The sequence below is a fragment of the Bactrocera latifrons genome, unplaced genomic scaffold (genome assembly GCF_001853355.1).
Source record: "Bactrocera latifrons isolate USDA-ARS-PBARC rearing strain unplaced genomic scaffold, ASM185335v1 scaffold_27, whole genome shotgun sequence".
NCBI classification, from domain to species: Eukaryota; Metazoa; Arthropoda; class Insecta; order Diptera; family Tephritidae; genus Bactrocera; species Bactrocera latifrons.
The window spans coordinates 1,255,976-1,275,057 of record NW_017536296.1 but is presented as its reverse complement, the minus strand read 5'-3'; the positions used below and the strand labels follow the sequence as shown (position 1 = coordinate 1,275,057).

Genomic DNA, 19,082 nt, shown 5'->3' with positions numbered 1-19,082 from the left:
TTATTAAATCTTTATTAATTTTTCAAACCATTATTTTTTTAACATTTAATTTTTATGTTAACATTATTTTAATCACAGTTATTTATAGTTTTGTTGAAACAAAATAATTTATATTTTCTTTTTAGCGCTCCCTACCGCCGCCACCCACATCTACAGCACAATTTTACTCGAATTGGAAAGAATTAACGCCTGCGCTGAAGTACAAATACTTAAAGGTATGTCTGTCGCTGTTTTATTATTTAATTATTGTGCCATTACTGTTATTATTAAATAAATATTTAAGTATTTATTTTTTTACCACCATTATTAATGCTATTTTCCATATTTTTGCCTTTTACAGAGCATTAATGTGAGGCAATTGCGTAAGGTACTCGGCGCTGGTTTCGATTCGGACACGCTTACGGACTTGTTACACACACTGCGCGACTTCTACTTAGCGCAGCAGGATGCAGCAACAGCTAGCACACTCTTGGAAATCAGTAAAAATAATCAAGTTGGCATATTATCACTGCTTATGTCGGCTGATGAACGAAAAAGTTAGTAAATACCTTATATTGATAGTATATGTAGCAGTGGTTGTTGTTGTGGCAGCATTTTAAAACTTTTTTCAAAAAAGTTTTGTTGATCCTTGCTAGAGTGACAATCTTGGATTGCTTCTTAAAATATTATTTTGAGGTTATGTAGAACCATCTTTTCTCTAAAATATATGTATTTTCTGTATAAACATATGTATGTATATATTAATTAATATTGTTTCTCTTTTTCTTCTAGTTATCACCGACATCGTCAGCACTTTTAAAGAGAGCAAAGAGGCAGAACAAATTCTCAAAAATTTTAATTTACCTTAAATTTAATTTAGAATAATGTATTGTGCGCGAGTATTCATAATTTAATTAGCCCACATATTGATTAAGAAAATGTTTATGTTTGCAGTGCAGTGCAAACGTAAACATTACTACAACGTTTATCCTTAAAATAAAATAGTTGTGGAAATTCACTCTAAACTTATTTGATGATAATTTCATTTTAGAAATTTCAAAAGGAAGAAGTGTAAATAGACCTGAGAAGCTGATTTTTTTAAGTAAAAAAAAACTTAGTAAGAGGAATTCTTTGGAAAATAAAGATAAAATAACAAATATCTAAGAAAAATTTAAAGACGATTTGTGGTCGGCAAGAGGAAGAGGAGAGAGTGTTTGAATTTTCAAGTGTTAACAACGGTTATTTTGAACGCAGTCGCGATTCTTTCCTGCTACATAGGAGTCTTTGTTTTTGTTGTTATAGCGGTTATCTAGTGCCTGTTAGGGTGATAAGTTTCAGAAAAGTTGTCATCAAGGTCGGTGCAGGAAACGTGCTGTTTCGACGGAGTCGGACGACAGGGAGAGTGGTATCAGGTCTGTAGGGTTAGCTTGGCACGCAAAGAGGTGTTTAGAATCATGCAGGGACTCGTTGCATGCTGAACATATATTTGGTATGTCGAGGTCGATTCTGGATAAGTCGAAGTTTAACCTGCTAAAGTATCCAAAATGAAGCTGCGCAAAGGTCACTCTCATTTCTCGCGGTAACTGGAGCGCGTCGTCTAAAATGAGCGGTGGTTTAACTCCGAGAGCGTCATTCACTGAGAGTAGTGGCGGTCAATGCACGTCTGAAGTTAAATGTGTCCGAAGTCTGATCGATGTATTGTCTTATGTCGTCGAGGTAGTTCAGGAAGGACCTTTTCTACTCCCAGGCAGCCGTTCCGCTTCAAGCAGATGACTGCAGTGATGGTTGCAACGAAAACACTCCAGCAGAAATTATTCGTTATACTAATTGACTGGGAGCACACAGGCCTCACTGTATAGTTGTTCGGTACGATCAAAAGGCATCCCCTTAGAGTCTGGTGTGCGGGGTTCTGGTAAGTCTGAAGCTTCCTTGTCTGCGTTTCACTGGATCCAGGCGAGCATATTAGTACTGGCATGTCTGAAGCTTCCTCGTCTACGTTTCACTACATCCAGGCAACTATATTGTATTGATGTGGCGTAGTTATGGACCAGCCGGCCGATTGCCTGGTATGTTGTCCACAACGTTTCTCTGTCTTTTCCACATGTGCTGCCCGCCAGCAACTTGAGAATATTGTTGTGGCTCTGTACTTTGGCAATAATCGCGGCCGTGTGTGGAACAAAGGAGCAAAGGCTGTCGAGTATCACATTTAAGTGTGCCGTGGAAGCCGTATTTATATCCAGTTAAGGTTAAAAGCTTCGAGAATACTTTAAAATTATTTGGAAACTGTTTTCTGCTGCTGCAACAACAAAAACTCCATCAGGCTATTTTTTGCGCTAAAGTTGAGTAAATGGATGTTGCGGGAAGATGAAATTAAATTTTGAACCAGAAATTCTATGAAGTTTACGAACTGGGAAATCTTATAAGCCGTGTCATATTTTCATACCCTGAACAGTTTTCACACGAAATTTGTCTGTCTGTCCATCGATCTAAATATATGCGAACTAGTCCCTCAGTTTTTCAGATATAGATCTGTTCCCAAAAAGCTGCTCATTCGTCAGAATCGCCGATATTGGCAGTTGGCATGCAAACTGATCGATCAAACTCAAATCTTTGTAAGAAAAAACTTTTTTATTTGACGAGATCTCTTCACGAAATCCTGCAAGGATTGTTGTTGTTGTAGTGGCAGAATTCTAACGAGATGGCAGTCTTTGGACAGATAAAAATTAATTCCGTTCCGGTTACGCAGAACCGACTGGCGTGGGAACGGATTGTTGTCCAAGGCAACGCTGTAATCTTCGAAAAAATTTGTTCAGATCGATTCACTATAGCATAGAACTGTCATACAAACCTACCTATCAGAATTAAGTTCTTGTATGGAGGCTTTTGTATTCGTAAAGTATAGCTTAACCAAAGTTTACTTTTCTCTTTTATGCCTCCAAAACTCTATATATCTATATATGGTAATTATACATACATATACGCATGTATACTACAAACAACATCATGCCACAAGTATTTGTAAAAACTTTATCACTCCAACTCCATAAGAAGAAACCGGCGCTTACAGCTTTAAACCGAGCTCGTCTTTTAAATTCAATTAAATGCCCGTAAGTTCAGTGCAATGAGCACAATACCTTCTCATGCTGCAATTTCATATAAAGACAAAGTCACACGCATGTGTAGACAAATTGTAGACATGGCAAGCAGTTAGGTTCGGTGACGGTATGCGCCACCGCGCTTACAACAACTTCAATGAAGCGATAATCAGTTAAATTGTTTATCAGATTAATTTCAACATTTCAATAATGGGGGTGGATATGCTGGGCATACATAATATGTAGTGATGCAGTAACCGCAGTAGTGGTTGACCCAACTATTGTGAAAAGCTGCTGTCAACAAGTCGGCAGATACAGCACGAGTGTGCAAGGCAGCCATGTGTAAACCGAGTCGTGAGTCGTTCGCCTGAACTTCAATTAAATGCAAATAGACTACTTTAATAAATACGAAAGTAGTAGGAAGATCACTACGGGCGCGAGTTACAAGCATTTTACAGCTGAAGATGAGAGAGTGAGAGGGAGAGAGCACTTGTGAAAGCAAGCGGTCTAAGCTGAGTAAATGGACTCTGAAACTTTTGTTATTATTATTGCATGTTTGGCACTCTAAATCTTGTGCTTGCCATTGGTGACGCATTTGTTTACGTTGACTCCGCTGAGCGCGGAGAGCGCGTCTATAGTGCACACCACCCGCTAGTGCCAATTACAGGCATGCATTGAAGTTTATGTCAAGCTCTGATTCTGGTAGAGTCCAGCAAGAGCGTAATGAACTTAATATCCATATATTTAGAAGCTGATATGTATGTAGAGTATCGAGCAGCACTTGTTTATCACAGCTCTGCTCGAACTGCTTGCGTACACTCACACTTGCCGCTTCATTGCACTCGCCATACACTTGTCAACCACGTCGCTGGGTCCAGATTCAGCTCCAATCTCAGCTTCTACTTCAATCTCAGTTTGTGGTCCAACCTCAGCCAATCTCTGCTTCTGCTCCATCTCACCTTTTGCTCCGAACTCAACCTCAGAAGCTCCAATCACCGCTTCTGCTCCAATCACTGCTTCTGTTCCAATCTCAGCTTCATCTTCAACTTCTGCTCCAATAACAGCTTCTGCTGCAATCTCAACTTCAGCGTCTATTCCGAAATTAGATTCAGCTCCAACCTTAACCTTAGCTCCAATCTCTGCTTCTGCTCCTGTCTCTGATTCACCTTAATCACAGCTTCGATCGCTGTTTCTGCTTCGATCTCTGCTTTCGTTTCGATCTCTGCTTCAGCTGCAATCTCTGCTTCTGCTACAACCTCAGCTTCAGCTGCTACCTCAAATTCATCTCCAATCTCAGCTTCAACTTCAATCTCAGCTTCTGTTCCAACATCAGCGTCATATTCAGCTTCTGCTCCAATCACCGCTTCTGTTCCAACCTCAGCTTCAGCTTCAATCTCAGCTTCTGGTCCAACCTCAGCCAATCTCTGCTTCTGCTCCATCTCACTCTTTGCTCCGAACTCAGCCTCAGAAGCTCCAATCTCAATCTTCAAACTCAGCTTCAGCTTCTGTTCCAATCTCAGCTTCATCTTCAACTTCTGCTCCAATAACTGCTTTTGCTGCAATCTCAACTTCAGCTTCTATTCCAACATTAGCTTCAGCTCCAACCTTAGCCTTAGCTCCAAGCTCTGCTTCTACTCCGATCTCTGCTTTCGTTTCGATTTCTGCTTCAGCTGCAATCTCTGCTTCAGCTACAACCTCAGCTTCATCTGCTACCTCAAATTCATCTCCAATCTCAGCTTCTGCTCCAATCTCAGCTTCAGCTCCGCTTTCTGCTTTTGCTCCGGGTCTCTGCTTCTGCTCCAACCTCAGCTTCCAATACATTATTCCAAACAAACCAGACAAATGCTTTGTAGTAGTAGTAGTAGCTTATGCCAGCGACTCGTCTTTCTCTTGAACGCCATTTGAACAGTTACTGACAACACGCTGACCGATTTAGATATACACGCAGCATTCGGCTCGGTACTACTACGCTGGTCGTCGTCTAGCAACGCTGATCACAAACGTCGTAGCGCACGTAGTTATTATAACGCTTAGCGGTTAAGCACAGCGAAATTTCAATCGCAGTCAGAGCGGAGCGTTTATAACGTACAATAGTCGTCGCGTAAATCGAGTTTATATTGGAATTTATTTTTTGATTTTTTTTTCTGTTTTGCGGATTTCTTTCTTCTGCGCTCCATCATATCCGCCGTCTCGAGCAGCGCGTGCCACGTCCCACCGCGCGCCGTGCTGCTTGTATTATAGTTATTGTTGTTCATAATTGTTATTACTATTGTGTTATTGTTGTTGTTGTTGTTGCATTGTGTAGTAGTTGCAGCGTCAAGTGTGTTGTTCTCATGATTTCATACTCGTACTAAAGTCAGCTGAACGGCGCTGTGAATATGCGCTGGCGTATTAAGTAGATAACTGCAAAGTCGCAGCGTATCGCCGGAGTTTGATTGTGCGTAGAAACGTTTTGGCGAATTTCATGAATTTTTTGTTTTAAATTTTGATTACATTTTTGCTATATATACATATTTTTTTTTTTTTTTTTTTGCTACTTACTAGCAGCGGGCTGGTGCTGTGCGCAAGCGTTCGACATACCGTCCACAGCGGGCCAATAACTCACACAAGCGCCTTTGTTTTACATACGTACATACATACATTTATAAGAATATGCAAATATTTTAATATTTACTAGAGTTGCACAAACATACTATGTTAACGGCCAGACGCCTGTGATAAGGCAAATTGCGCGTAAAATCGAAATAATTGCAAATACTGTGAAAAAGGTTCAATAAAAATGCTGAGAAGCGGCGTAATTTTATAGAAATTTCAACAAATCAAGGAAATGTGTTTATCGGCTGCTGGTTTGCATAGTTCATACGTGTGAATTCTGCTGCGGATAGGCGTGGAAATTCCATAGAAAAGGTGATTAATAAGCGGTAAAATTCAGTTGGTGTATAATATGCAAATACATATACACAAAGATCCATGTATATATATTTTTTTTAGAAATATCGAAGTACTTTCGTTTGTTTGTAGCCCACTGTGCCTGAGTTTTATGCAGACATGCAGATATCTGTGGAATTTTTTCAAGTTTACTTTTTCATTGTTTTGCTCTCATTATACAAGTAATAAATATATGTTGTGGTTCAATATTATAATTTTTTATCAATCACAACTATGTATGTACATATGTGAGGTTCATTGATACAGCCAGACATTTATTGAACTGCATTGTATCGAATATTCGAACTGCGTATTTCCGCATATTTTTTTCGAATGACTTTTTGTTTTCAATCTCCGAGTTGCTCCACTTATAATTCTAAACGAGTCAAGTTGTTTTCAACGAATCCATATACTGAACAGATAAATCGGCGAAATGTTAGTCCAAAACTAGATAAAACCGGGTTCAACTCCAATAACGCGACGCGACGGTTGTCTTGTTGTAATATCATATTTTCTACGCACAGTTTAGACGACTACTGCTGATGTGACAGTCGTTGGTTCTATATTAATCTGAATTCCATCATTTTATGTCTCCCTAACTATCGTGGAATTTATAAAACCAACTATCATTAGTACAGGTCGCAGGTTTCTGTGATTTTTGTACACAAAATCTCCAACTTTAATGGGATATGTTTATTGTAATTGGAAAAAACGTTCTTTGACATTTATATTTTTAAGATTGGCCGCGGCTAATTCTCAGATGATCCATACGTTGTGTCCAATTTTCGATGATTCGTTCGAGCATTTCGACAGATAACTGGCGAATGATACGCGTAAGTTCTGCTCTAGGGTCTTATTCGAAGCGGCTTGTCCGTATAGGGTTTAGAATTTACATATCCCCACAGGAAAAAGTTTAATGGTGTGATATCCACGACGTTGGTGGCCAATCGACCGTCCAAAAACGTGAAATTATCCGCTCACCGAAGTGTTTTTTCAATGAATCCATTGGGTAGCGGCGTCGTTTTGTTGAAACCTGTCGCCAAGATCCCAAGCTTCAATTTCAAAGTGTCGGTTATAACGATCACCTTTGACGGTACACCGGCATACAAACTGCATCAAACGGTTCTTTTTGCTTAATAAAATTGTAGCTCTTGAATCTCTTCAGATTGCTCTTCATTCCTAATGCGGCAATTTTGCTTGTTTAGATATCCATTGAGCCAGAAATGCGTCTCAGCACTGAACAAAATTTGGCTCGAAAACGTCGGATCTTCTTGGAACTTTTCAAGAGCTCATAGAGCGAGGCGATCCCACTTGGAAAGGTCGAGCGGCTTAAGTTCTTGCAAAAGCTTTATTTTGTAAGCTTTCAATTTAAGATCACTATGTAAAATGCGCGAAGTCGTTCCATACGTCAGTCGTAGTTGTTGCATACGGTACCGAATCGACTCTCCACGGTCTTCGTGTACACTCTCAGCTATTAAATTGGTATATTTTCTTCACTGCGTGCTGGCCGTGGTCTATTCGGTCGAATATTATCCAATAATGAATATCGGGTCTCAAGATGATTGATGGTGTTGCGAATAGTATGCTCAGTAGGCCGATAATGTTAACCATAAGTTGAGCGAAGCGCGCGAAACGAACGTGAATTCTCGAAACTGTTGATTTTTGTATAACTGTCACGCTGTCTATCGAGTAAAAGAACTGAGATTCTGAAAGCTTTTAGTTTAATATCTGAAAAAGTTTAAGACTAATGTGAGATTTAGTAAATATCGGACTTTAAATACGTTTATTAGATAAGAAAGAAACCCATTAAAATTCAATGTGAAAAATTCAAGTAGCTTCTTACAGGTTTTAAAAAAGTCTTTAATGAAAATATAGAAAACTTTTTTTTCACCACTGGGAAAGTGTCCTTTCTTTTTCGTACATAAAACAGTTTTTAAGCGAGTTCATCATAGCGCGCTTACCGTTTAGGTCTTCTCCATTTTCTTCCAATGCAGCCAGCAATTCACTTGAGGTTGTTATTATAATACCGGCGGACATCTTATCTGATATAATTTTTCCGAATAAATCTCAGCCCACTGCTGTTACGTAGATGCGTCTTATGTGGGAGCGCTCTTCTTCGTCTGCTTCGTCTGCTATTAAAGGCAAGTAGAATGTAGAAAGCCCACAGATCCAACAATCTATCGTTCTACTATTAACGGCTTAGAGACACATATTAAGACATATGGGCCGGTTAATAAACACCCCATTGACCCACTAATGACTTTCTCATCGAAACTTATTGTTGTCTATGACTTACAGACTTATCTCTTCAAAGCTCTAAAACATTCGGACTTATTTCCGATCAAAGAAATACAAATCTTTACAATTTTTTTATTAATTAATTAATTAATTAATTATTATTTTATAGAAATGTTCTACGGATAATTCTAAACAACTTTGCTTTAGAAACTATAGGTCTAAAACAGATTTCGGGCCATCGAATTTTAAAGCGAATTTTTTTAGGAATTATAAAATTTTTTTCGTCAGTTTTTGAAATATCCTAATGCAATTTAATCCGTGGGTGTATTTTTATATTCTATTGAACATTTGAACAACTATATCTTATATCTCGCATACAACGGATTATTCCGATTCTTTAAAATTCGCCTTAAAAATCGCTGACCGCTGACCCGAAACCGGTTTTAGAGCCATACTTCTTTAGGCAAAATTGTTCAGAATGATCTTCAGCATATTTTTCGCATACGCGATTTTATAGTAAATAAATCGATTAGTCGAGTGATTATGCATCTTTTTTATAGTTGAAGCAAATGTTGACTGTCAATTTCTCAGAGTACTTTTTCAATAAAAACTAAAAGATATTCATGATCCTTTCTGGAGGTTTCTATTCAGAATTTATTCCTGCTGTTCCTCAAAAGAACGGCTTTATAAGATACAAGATGACAAGAAATACTTTACAGACGGTAAATAGTTCTCAAGAATATTTAAAATATTAAACAGCCTTTCGAGAATCCATACCTGTTGTTAAGTGACAAATGGGGCCCATTATAGGCTTTAAAAAGGCAAGAAATGTGTTACCGAACTGAAGGTAGTTCTCTCAGTAAATTTAAATCGAATCGATGGGCTTATCTGCTTTAAAGATCTACTTGTAAGATATTCTAAATCAAATTATAATAATACTCGTACACGAACAAAACTTCAGTACCGAATTCGAGAGGAAAATTCGATGTACAATACCACTATCTACTGATGCATATAGATATAATGAGCACTTTAAACCATAAATACTACTACAGTTCATTTAAATGGCAGATTCTCCGCGTATAATTGCTCTCCAAACAAAAAAAAAAAACATGTATTAAAATAAATTCACGGAATTTCAAACATTCTATTGAAAAACTATAAAATACATTTTCATACAATATTAGAGATAAATACTTGCCAACAACTTGATTCGATAGCCGTATACCTGAGTATCACGATTAGTTACCCACTTTTTTTGCCGCCAACATTTACCCACACAGCAACAAACAGTTGGATATGGAGGCAAAAACACACACCGCCATTGTTGCTGGCTGCCCGTCCGCTTGTTGGTACTATTGTTGTCTATAATTGAACTACAGATAAATATATATATCAGTAGATGTTATTTACAAGCGCATAATGTTATTACTGTAATCGAAATTCTCGTCATTATCATTATTATTATATTCGTATTGTAGTCAATTGCTGGCGCAGGCGAATAAAATCGTGTGTGTAGCGGTACGTTTGGAGTTCGCGAGCTCACAATACTCTGTTTTGAGTTAAAGTATGGTAATAGCCGCTATAACATCTTGACTTTCGGAGTTGATACGAAGTTGGAGTGAGATGTGACAGTTAGTCGTGCGAATGTTTGACAGCTATTTCTTCATGTCACTACAAATTTGACTGGAGATCTTTAGTATGAAATTCTGCTACCTTATTGGTGTAGACACCGCTTACACGGTTATAGCCGAGTTTACAACAGCGTGCCAGTCGTTCTTCCTTTTCGCTCTTTGGCGCCAATTGGAGTTTGTAAGTGCACCCAGGTATTTTCCCACATAGTCTTTCCACCAGAGTCGTGGTCTTTCTTCTCCTCCGCTTCCCTCAGCGAGCACTGAGTCGAGCGAGTTTTCATCCATACGGATGACCTAGCCACTGTTGCCGCTGTTCGCGATATGCTGAATTATGCCCATGCCGCCGTACATCTCGTACATCTCATCGTTCATCGATAGCTGTATTCGCCGTTGCCAATGAGCAATGCCGTAAATCTTCCGTAGAACATTTCTCTCGAAAACTCGTAATGCCGACTAATCAGATGTTGCCATCAACCATGCCTCTGTACCATATAGCAGTGGGGACTAATAAAGTTTGGTCTTTGTTCGTCGAGTTAAGACTTAACTGTTCAACTGCTTACTCAGTCCGAAGTATCCACTATTGGTAAGAGTTATTCTGCGTTGAATTTCTACGCTGTTTTTGTTGTTGGTATTAATGCTGGTTCCAAGATAGATGAAATTAACTACGTCTTCGAAGTTATGACTGTCAACAGTGACGTGGGAGCCAAGTCGTAATTGCGGCGACTGTTTGTTTGATGACAAGCGATATTTCGTCATCATCGTATATCATCGGCATACGACAACAGCTGTACCCTCGTTTAGAAGGTTTTATCTTTTTTTTTCTATTCAGCTCTGCGGCATGATAGAGAGTGAACTTGTCTGAAACCTCTTTTGGTATTGAACGGCTCTGAGAGGTGTTTCCCGATTCTGGTAGAGCTTTTGATATTGGCCGTTTGGTCGTTCTATCAAAAGCAGCTTTAAAATCGACGAAGAGGTGGTGTGTGTCGATTCTCTCTTCACCGGTCTTTTCTAAGTTTGGCGCATGTCTACTATATGATCAGTTATTGATTTTCCAGGTCTAAAGCCACACTGATAAGGTCCAATCAGTTTGTTGACAGTGGGATTTAATCTTCCACACATTACGCTCGGTAGAATCTTATATGCGATGTTGAGGTAAGCCTCCTCACACGGTAATTGGCGCAGGTTGTGGGGAAGGGAGTTGGTGGATTGCGCAGAGCACACTCAAATTCCAACAATGAAGTTGATATATACTGCTTTTCAGTTCTTTGCCACCGTACTTGAATAAATCGGCCGGCAATCCGTCGGCCCCCCGCTTCTATCAGTTTTTGATAAATTGGACCAGCATTTCAAACACGATCTTTTCTCCATTTGTCAGAATCGTCGAAATCGGATCACTGCAAGATATTTCCTTTTTTTTTTTGTTTTGACAAGACATCTTCAAAAAATTTATCTTGGCTTATGGTTCAAACAAACTTTTTATATACAAAGGGTATTCTAGCTTCAGTGCAACCCAAGTTAACGTTTTTTCTTAGTATTAACTAAAAATGAACTTCATTTAAAATCGACGTGAAAAAATTGATTCAAGATCCGGGTTAAATTGGGTCTATTGATCTAATTTTAGAACACAATTTTGTTCTACGACTAATTTACAATCACACAGAGCAGACCAGAAACCTGGTTTTAAACCATAAATTTTAGTTATATATGTTGCTGTTGTTGGTGTTATAAAATCACTATAGTCGTGCTATGGCACACTCACAATCACCAACGCGATCTGTGATAATTTTATTATATTCATTTATCTTTCTCTGCCACAATGTGCTCATAATATTGGCTTTTGTTCGCATACAATACAAGTTTTCCGTAATTTTTGCTGTTATTGTAAATTAATATTGTTATCGTGTTTATTCTTGTTGCTTCTTCATTTCAATCTACCATTGTTTTTGTTTTATATTTTTTTTAACTAAAAATCTCTGATATTTCTTCTATTTAATTATTGTGCAAAAAATAAGAATAACAAAATTATTTAAGAAAAAATTTAAAAACAATAACAAAAACATGTTAAGTCACCGATCATTTGACAATGTTGCCGACCTACCTACCCAGCGCATCGCCCCTACAACCCACCGACCCGGAACACCCGCGCCGCAAAGTGACGTGAAGTGATGCTCCAATACTACTTGAACGTGGATTATCTACGTAAACACGTACAAATATGTACATACAAACTTATAGTAGAATAAGTATGTACAAATATATGTAATGTTTGTTGTTGTACACTTGTAGTCTTCAACATCTTAAACAATTTTGAACGCTAGGTGGCCACTTGGCATCGCGCAAGAAAGACTTAATGGTATCGTCTTACACCAACACACGCACACATATCAACAAACGAGCAAGCAGTCTCTACAATATTTATAGCGAAGAGTATTTCATATATATGTGTAAAATCGAAGGCACATATTCCTGCATGTGGTTGAACAGGTGGATCGAAAGAGGGACGAACGTGTTCACCGATTAACTGACTGACTGGCAGGCGGCCCATGATGGGTTGACTGGTTAGCTGCTTGTTGTTCGGGTTGCAAACATATCACCAACGCACCAAATCGCCTAGCAATGATTGTAATATAAGTGGCGACAATTTACGAGGGTTAGTTACAGGGTAACAGAAATTTGTTTCATGAGCGCCTTGGTAATCATAAATTTGAGAATCGGGAAAATTGACGGCAAATCATTTAAATTTAATTTGACAGAAAGACAGTAAATCAAAGTGTTTTGTGTAATACGAATAGATGGTGATGTGAGTCCTAGAACTATATTTTCATTATTTGATATTAAAACCTTGTGTGCACGGTTCTTTTGCAGTTCTGACTCAAGCAAGTGCTTGTAAAAGTCATTAAATATATCCGAGAAGATATATCTTAAAGGATTGCTTGCCTCCTCCTTTACCCTTTATGCGCGGAGTGCTGAACTTATATAAACTTCAGAAATACCAATTGTGACCTCCATTGCAGGAAGCTTCGAACAGCCCGTCATGGACTCGATGCTACTCGCGGGTGCGATTGATAAGCTCTTGGATGTTTTTAGCTCTGTGTGTAGGGCTATTACCGAAAGCTCCTGTCATCTCAAAGCTCAGAACGGTAAAGGAAAACGATTTTGGTGGATCTTGTGAACTATTTTCTTATAGTAAAGTTTATCTTTCATGTGATAAGGCTTAAAATCTTGACGCACTCAAGTTGTCAAAGTTTATAGAAGAGAGTGAGGCACTAACTGCTCTATTGTCTAAACGTTGCAGCACTGAAGGTGAAACATATCGTTTGTCTTACCTTCGCAAACCAGAGAACAGCCTGGAATAAACTTAGTCGTCTCAGAAAATTTGTGATACGCTTAAATAGCTTTAGACTTAGCCTTGTAAGGGTCTCATGATCTATTATATTGGAGTTTTAGGTAAGAAATACAATGACCATAATGCTAAGCTGTTCAATTGAGATTCTTGTTAGGTTCTAACCCGTCTTCTTACTTATTTAAAAGCCAGGCATTGCTGAATCGATTCCCAGTGCCTTCCTTTGTCGAGAAGTTGTGACTTCTTGACATGAACAATAAAGAAGTATCGTTTACTAACTTTAAAGTCCGACGACATTATCGCTAAATCATCAGCAGAAAATGTAGATTAAATTTCCGCTGGGGGTTCAGGAAATTCCGAAAAAATCATTAAAATTGCCCTTCTTCAGCTTTACTTCTTAACTGGCCACCTAGTTCAAAGTTGAATGCAATACTGATACCATTTCCGAATTCCAGCTCGACACTTTAACAGTTTATTTGTAATGTGGTTATCAATACCATTTAATACCCGACACGCCCTCGTAAACGTAGAAATTTCATTAAAAACAAATTGTAATAACAACAGAAATAAAACAGTGCGAACAAGTAACCGGTTGGATAGCTTCGCAGAAGCAACATCGCACAACAGCTGCAACAACAACAACAGCAATCCAGTTGGCAAGCCGTCAAGCAACACAAAAATCCCCAATACTAGCCTTTTCTAAAGGCGATCAGCCAAAACCGAAGCCACATCTCACAAAATAACTACAATAGCAACAACTAACATACTAACTGTTGCAAAAACAACTACAAACACTACTAAATAAATAGATGGCTAACAACAAATTCAGCTGGCACTGAGAAAAAATCTAAGACCTTCCACTCGACTTGGCCAACACGAGAGCGCCGCATGCGCGTATTCAATGCGGCTGAGCGAGTGGCTTCCTGAGCGACAAAAGCACAAACAAAAATAGCTAAATAAAACAAACATCGAAAACTAAAAATAAAAATAAAAACAAAAACAGTTTGAAAAAGTCACCATATATGAATATAAAGTATAAAATAAAACATCTCCAAACAACAAGCTCCAAAATAGTCCGTGAATTCCGCCGGCAAAAACACAGGCACGTACGCAAGCCACTCTTCAACGCGCCGTGTACGACGAATAGACACGGATATGGTTAGACTATAACTTTTTGACGTTTGTTTGTAGTTAAGATCGAATGAAACACGTTCAATTTATGCATGTTTATGGTGTTCTAATATACATCAAGAAGAAGAATATACATATTTACATGCATAGCTTTATATATGTATGTACATAACGACATTGAAATGTGTGGGTAAAAAATGTGTGGGTAAAATGGCTTGGAATTTCAGCAGTTCGGTCAAGTTCTAAACTCATTTCATAATTTCTCAGGTAAATGACAGCTTGTTGCTAGTTGGTTTGAAGAGCAGATGGTCTACAGATTGTAATCAAAAAGGCAAAAGAGTACTTGTAGAAATTCGAAAACGAACGGAGTTCATTCTTAATAATAATAATAAAATCAGATCAAACTTTTCAAACACTGATATAGTCGCATACCCTAATATAGCTATTAACTGCAGAGAAACTATGAAACTTTAGCCCGTAAAGGAGAAACTTTTCTTTATTTTAAGAGATTTCCACTATGCCTTAAATGGGATATCGGGCAAGTGAATAAATTTCAATCGAGAAGCCCAGTTTTGGAATACTTTTTTTCAGCGATTGTTCGAATTAGAAGAATAATAAGAATAATATCTTCCAAGGCGTCAATAGTTTCGGGCTTATTTGCGTAGACAAGTGACTTCACAAAACCGCATAAAAGTAGTCCAGCGAGCGATTTAGATCTTGAAAAATACGTCAAAGGACTACGATGTAGGATAATGTGCTCACCAAAAGTTTCTTTCACTAAATTGACTGTTTCGTTCGTTGTACGAGGTTTGTAGAAAAATTATGGTAAATTTTGAATTTTCGTGTATTCGATTTTCGATTGTTTTATGGGGTTATAATGGTACTCATATCTTTTACTTATGCTGTCAAGATCGGCCATTTTAAAGGGTTAGTTATTTTACTTTTTGTACCGAAATTGCTCACTTACGACCAAAACCAGCATGGCGTTGACATTACTCAAGGTATGTTGGACTCAGTCCGCGACGACCCAGATCTCCCCCATAGGGTCATAACTGGGGACGAATCATGACTTTAGGGTTATGACGTAGATATTCAGTAATCCTAATGAAAACTGCTGCATGAGCCAAGACCGAAAAAAGCGCTTCAAGTTAGGTCGAACGTGAAGGTTTTGCTAACACTTTTATTCGATTGCAGGGGCATTGTACTTCATGATTTCTTGCCAAAGGTTTGTGCAGCCAATGAAGAATATTACCTGCAAGTTCGCGAGAAGTAATCCGCCAGTAACGCCCAGATTTTTGGAAGAACAAAAATTAGCTTCTGGCGAGCGTAGCCTTGTCTTCTTAGAACCAAAGGTCGTCTACATCAACAACCTCCAAATCAGACACGAAAAAGTTATTAATCATGGCTCTACATCGTTCCACATTGATTGTAACATTATGAGCGGCGGGATTCCCTCTACAAACTGTACATTTGAAAGGAATCGAGAGGTTAATACAATATATAGAATTTCACTGAAGTTTTTCCCACATTGTTTGAATATCATAAAAACTTGAGAATGGAGAAAATTTTAGACCGGCAAAAGTGATAACGGTAAAATCAATGTCTTTGGAGAAGAATCAAACTTCAACCTTATTTTTTTTTCTTAGAAATTCCTATTCAGAGTTACATATCCCTTGAATGACCTATATATCAAGAAATACCCTGTTAGACCCTATTAGAATGTTAGTAGTAAAGAATGATTAGACGATCTCTACTTTCTCTGCGATACCACTCTTGGGCCATACAAATACCAATGCGACTGTTTTAAAATGAAAATGTCCTAACGTTCATGACTCTAGTGACTCTACAACTGTCAGTTTTGGTTGAAAACTGAAATAGTCACAAATCCCAATTACATATATATCTATGTACATATTTACCACGACTAGCCAAGAACTTAGACCTAAATTTACTGTTATAGAAACTGGAGCACACAGAGCAAAAGTTCAAGAATGCTCGCCTAAAGATCTCCATTCCAGGAATCAGATTATTTTCAAGTACCAGAAGTTGAAGTAACAAAACTAAACTCGATGAGACTATGGACCTCTCCATTCCCTATCTTAATAAAATTTGGTTCTTTAACTACTGATGACTTTAGGCGGTAAGCCCGCTCTGACTTCGATTATGAATTACTTGATGCAATCCCTTACTATAAATCTGAGATATTTGCTAAGTGAAAGCAATCCTTCTAGAGGCTACCAACTGTAAGTCGCAAGTTCTTCTAATTATGCTTGAAGCTTTCAAGATTGAACATCTCCAAACCATCGATTTATCGCATTTTTACCGAACATTTGGGCTAACGAAAGGTGTGTGCACGGTTTGTTTTGCACAAATTGACTGACAACCAAAAAATGCTAAGAATCCAATATTCGAAGGACAATTATTTGACCAAAAATCACATTTTAGCCATTAACCGATCCCCGTATTCACCTGATATGGCACCGTGCGACTTCTTCTTTTTCGGAAAAAGGCATTTACTCATGAAAGGAAAAAGTTATGCAGACGTAGAGGCCATTCAAATGGCTTGCACTGGCAAACTGGCGGCCATACCGGTCAACGAGCTGATACACTCAGTCGACATATTGTTGGACCGCGCAAAAAGCTGTTTTTTTTTACAGTTCTGTTTACTTTGGAACGCACCTTGTATAACCGAATAAGGATCGCTTCGCGACGTTCAGTAGATTCTAGGAATTCATTTGAGTGCAGTGAGTTCTTGCGATGGATGAGAAAGCAAAATAGACTTTCGAACGCTGTACAAGTCTCAATTCCTTTTTATTACATTCTATATCCTAGAAGCTTCACCCAAAGCTTCCATTGGCTCTTTTATTCTTGCCAAATCTTTCAGTATCTCCAAAGAGGAATCAAAGTCAAGCTTAAACTTCGGACATGCTGCCATAATAAATGTACATAAGTATTTTAAATTCATACCTAACGTTGGAAATATCAAGATTTTGGCGACGAAGAATAGTGGGCTTCGTTTGAAGCCAGCTGCTATTCAATCCTATCAACGAATCTCTCAACCTTAACGCCAGGAAATTAAAATAAAGTTCTGATGAAAATCATTCTTCCGTGAGTTTCAAACTTTTTTGAACCCTCTACTGCTCGATGAAAATCTAAAGGCACAACCAAACTGAAACGCATGCGCGTTCCAAAACTAATAAAGACGTTGACAGTAAGTTAATAATCGTATTATTAGGCGCACAAATGGAATGCGCATGATAAAGTGTATAATTAGATTTAACACCTTTATGTTAAATAGGGCCTAACATAAATTGAAAAAACGCAACAAAAGTCAAAGCTGCTAACGCACTGAAGGACGATCATATGTAGATAAAATATTCTTCTTTTCTCATACACACACGTACAACTTTCAATATTTATTACACGTGTAATTTGATACGCCCATTTCGATGGCTGTTTTATAGCTTAAGAATTTTCGAAAGTAAAGCCTTTCGACATTTTACTGATTTCTGTTTTGGTGCGATCCCCACCAGCCACCATTAATCACTCTCACCAATATTATATACGCTACAAACGGCTTTTAACCACGATCAGCGCTCTCCTAGACACATATATACATCAACAAATACACGAGGAGTAAGGGAATAGTTTTGTAAGAGTGACCAGATCACCAATAGAAGCAGGAGAGAGCCAAACAGGAGTGTAACTATTATTTTTTGCAGAAGCAAAATGCTGAAAAGACGCTAGGCGATTACTCGTAGATCAACAATTGTCGTTGTGTGGATGCGAGAGATCACTCATCCACGCTACACACAAAACGCGGCTCGAAGACAAATCGCCTGCTAGTAGTGGCTCAGTATAGAGCTAGACTTACAAGCTTGAGCGCGACGCGAAGCGATTTTGCAAAACAAGTTACTTTTCTATGAGATTATTTGCGAAAATTTGCATTAACAGCCGAAGCATTACGATAATGTAAATAGGCGGCAAGCGAGTATATGACAGAGTACGAATCTAGTACGATAACTGACGACGAGCACCGCTGTCACTAGTTATTTGGCTTTTTTTTTTAGATTTTTTTGACAGGCGTCAAACGACGCGGTAAATATTATGTGCCTGATAGGTGACAGAAGCAGCCAATAAATGTGACAAAAGGATAAATAAATTAATAGATAAACAAGTTTGTGTATAAATAGCGCACAATTAACGAGATAAAAGCGCGCCTCAAGCGAGATGTGCGAGTGAATTTCGTGGGGAAATGCATTGCTAAAATGTAGAAAAAGTTCAAAACCAAGTTTTTGTTTATTTGTGAGCCGGTTTCGAACTCTCGAAAGTGTTGAAACTGAAAAATATTTGATAAACATTTGGTGTGAAGAAGTGTGAAGAAATGTGAAATAAAATCAAATGAGGTAAATGAAACAAAAGGTGGCAACTACGCAATGCTTTCCTTTTTGTTTGTAAAATGTAACGTAATTACAGCAACAATTATGTGTTAGTGTAGTGCACATTTTCCAACAGTAAATATATATATAACAACCAATCAAACAACTAGGCAACAGGTTTTGAAAGCAGATGAAAATATTAATTTCAACGCGATTGCTTGCGAAAAAAACGAGTGTGATTGGATTTGAAATTTTTATAGGCGACTGTTGACACAGATTATGTGACGCCTAACAGTATTTGTAAGTGTTTCAATAAAGTGTTTAAATAAATAAATTAAATAAATTAAAATAAAAT

At 38.1% G+C, this 19,082-nt stretch overlaps 2 protein-coding genes across 11 annotated transcripts in view; both read left to right on the top strand.

The window, feature by feature from the left end:
* LOC108969926 (RNA polymerase II-associated protein 3) overlaps positions 1 to 1,008 on the top strand; it is a 3,365-nt gene extending 2,357 nt beyond the window's left edge. For both annotated transcript variants that reach the window (XM_018934945.1, XM_018934944.1), the window contains exons 6-8: positions 126 to 215; positions 341 to 536; positions 772 to 1,008. In XM_018934945.1, coding sequence (XP_018790490.1) covers positions 126 to 215; positions 341 to 536; positions 772 to 848 — 363 coding nt within the window. In that variant the 3' untranslated portion in view covers positions 849 to 1,008. The remainder of the gene's footprint in view (positions 1 to 125; positions 216 to 340; positions 537 to 771) is intronic.
* Positions 1,009 to 4,984: 3,976 nt separating this feature from the next.
* LOC108969938 overlaps positions 4,985 to 19,082 on the top strand; it is a 40,208-nt gene continuing 26,110 nt past the window's right edge. Inside the window, exons 1-2 of one of the 9 annotated variants that reach the window (XM_018934966.1) lie at positions 4,985 to 5,306; positions 5,619 to 5,981. The gene's annotated coding sequence lies outside the window, so the exon portion shown is untranslated. The other 8 variants (XM_018934968.1, XM_018934967.1, XM_018934965.1 and 5 more) reach the window with 8 other exon arrangements.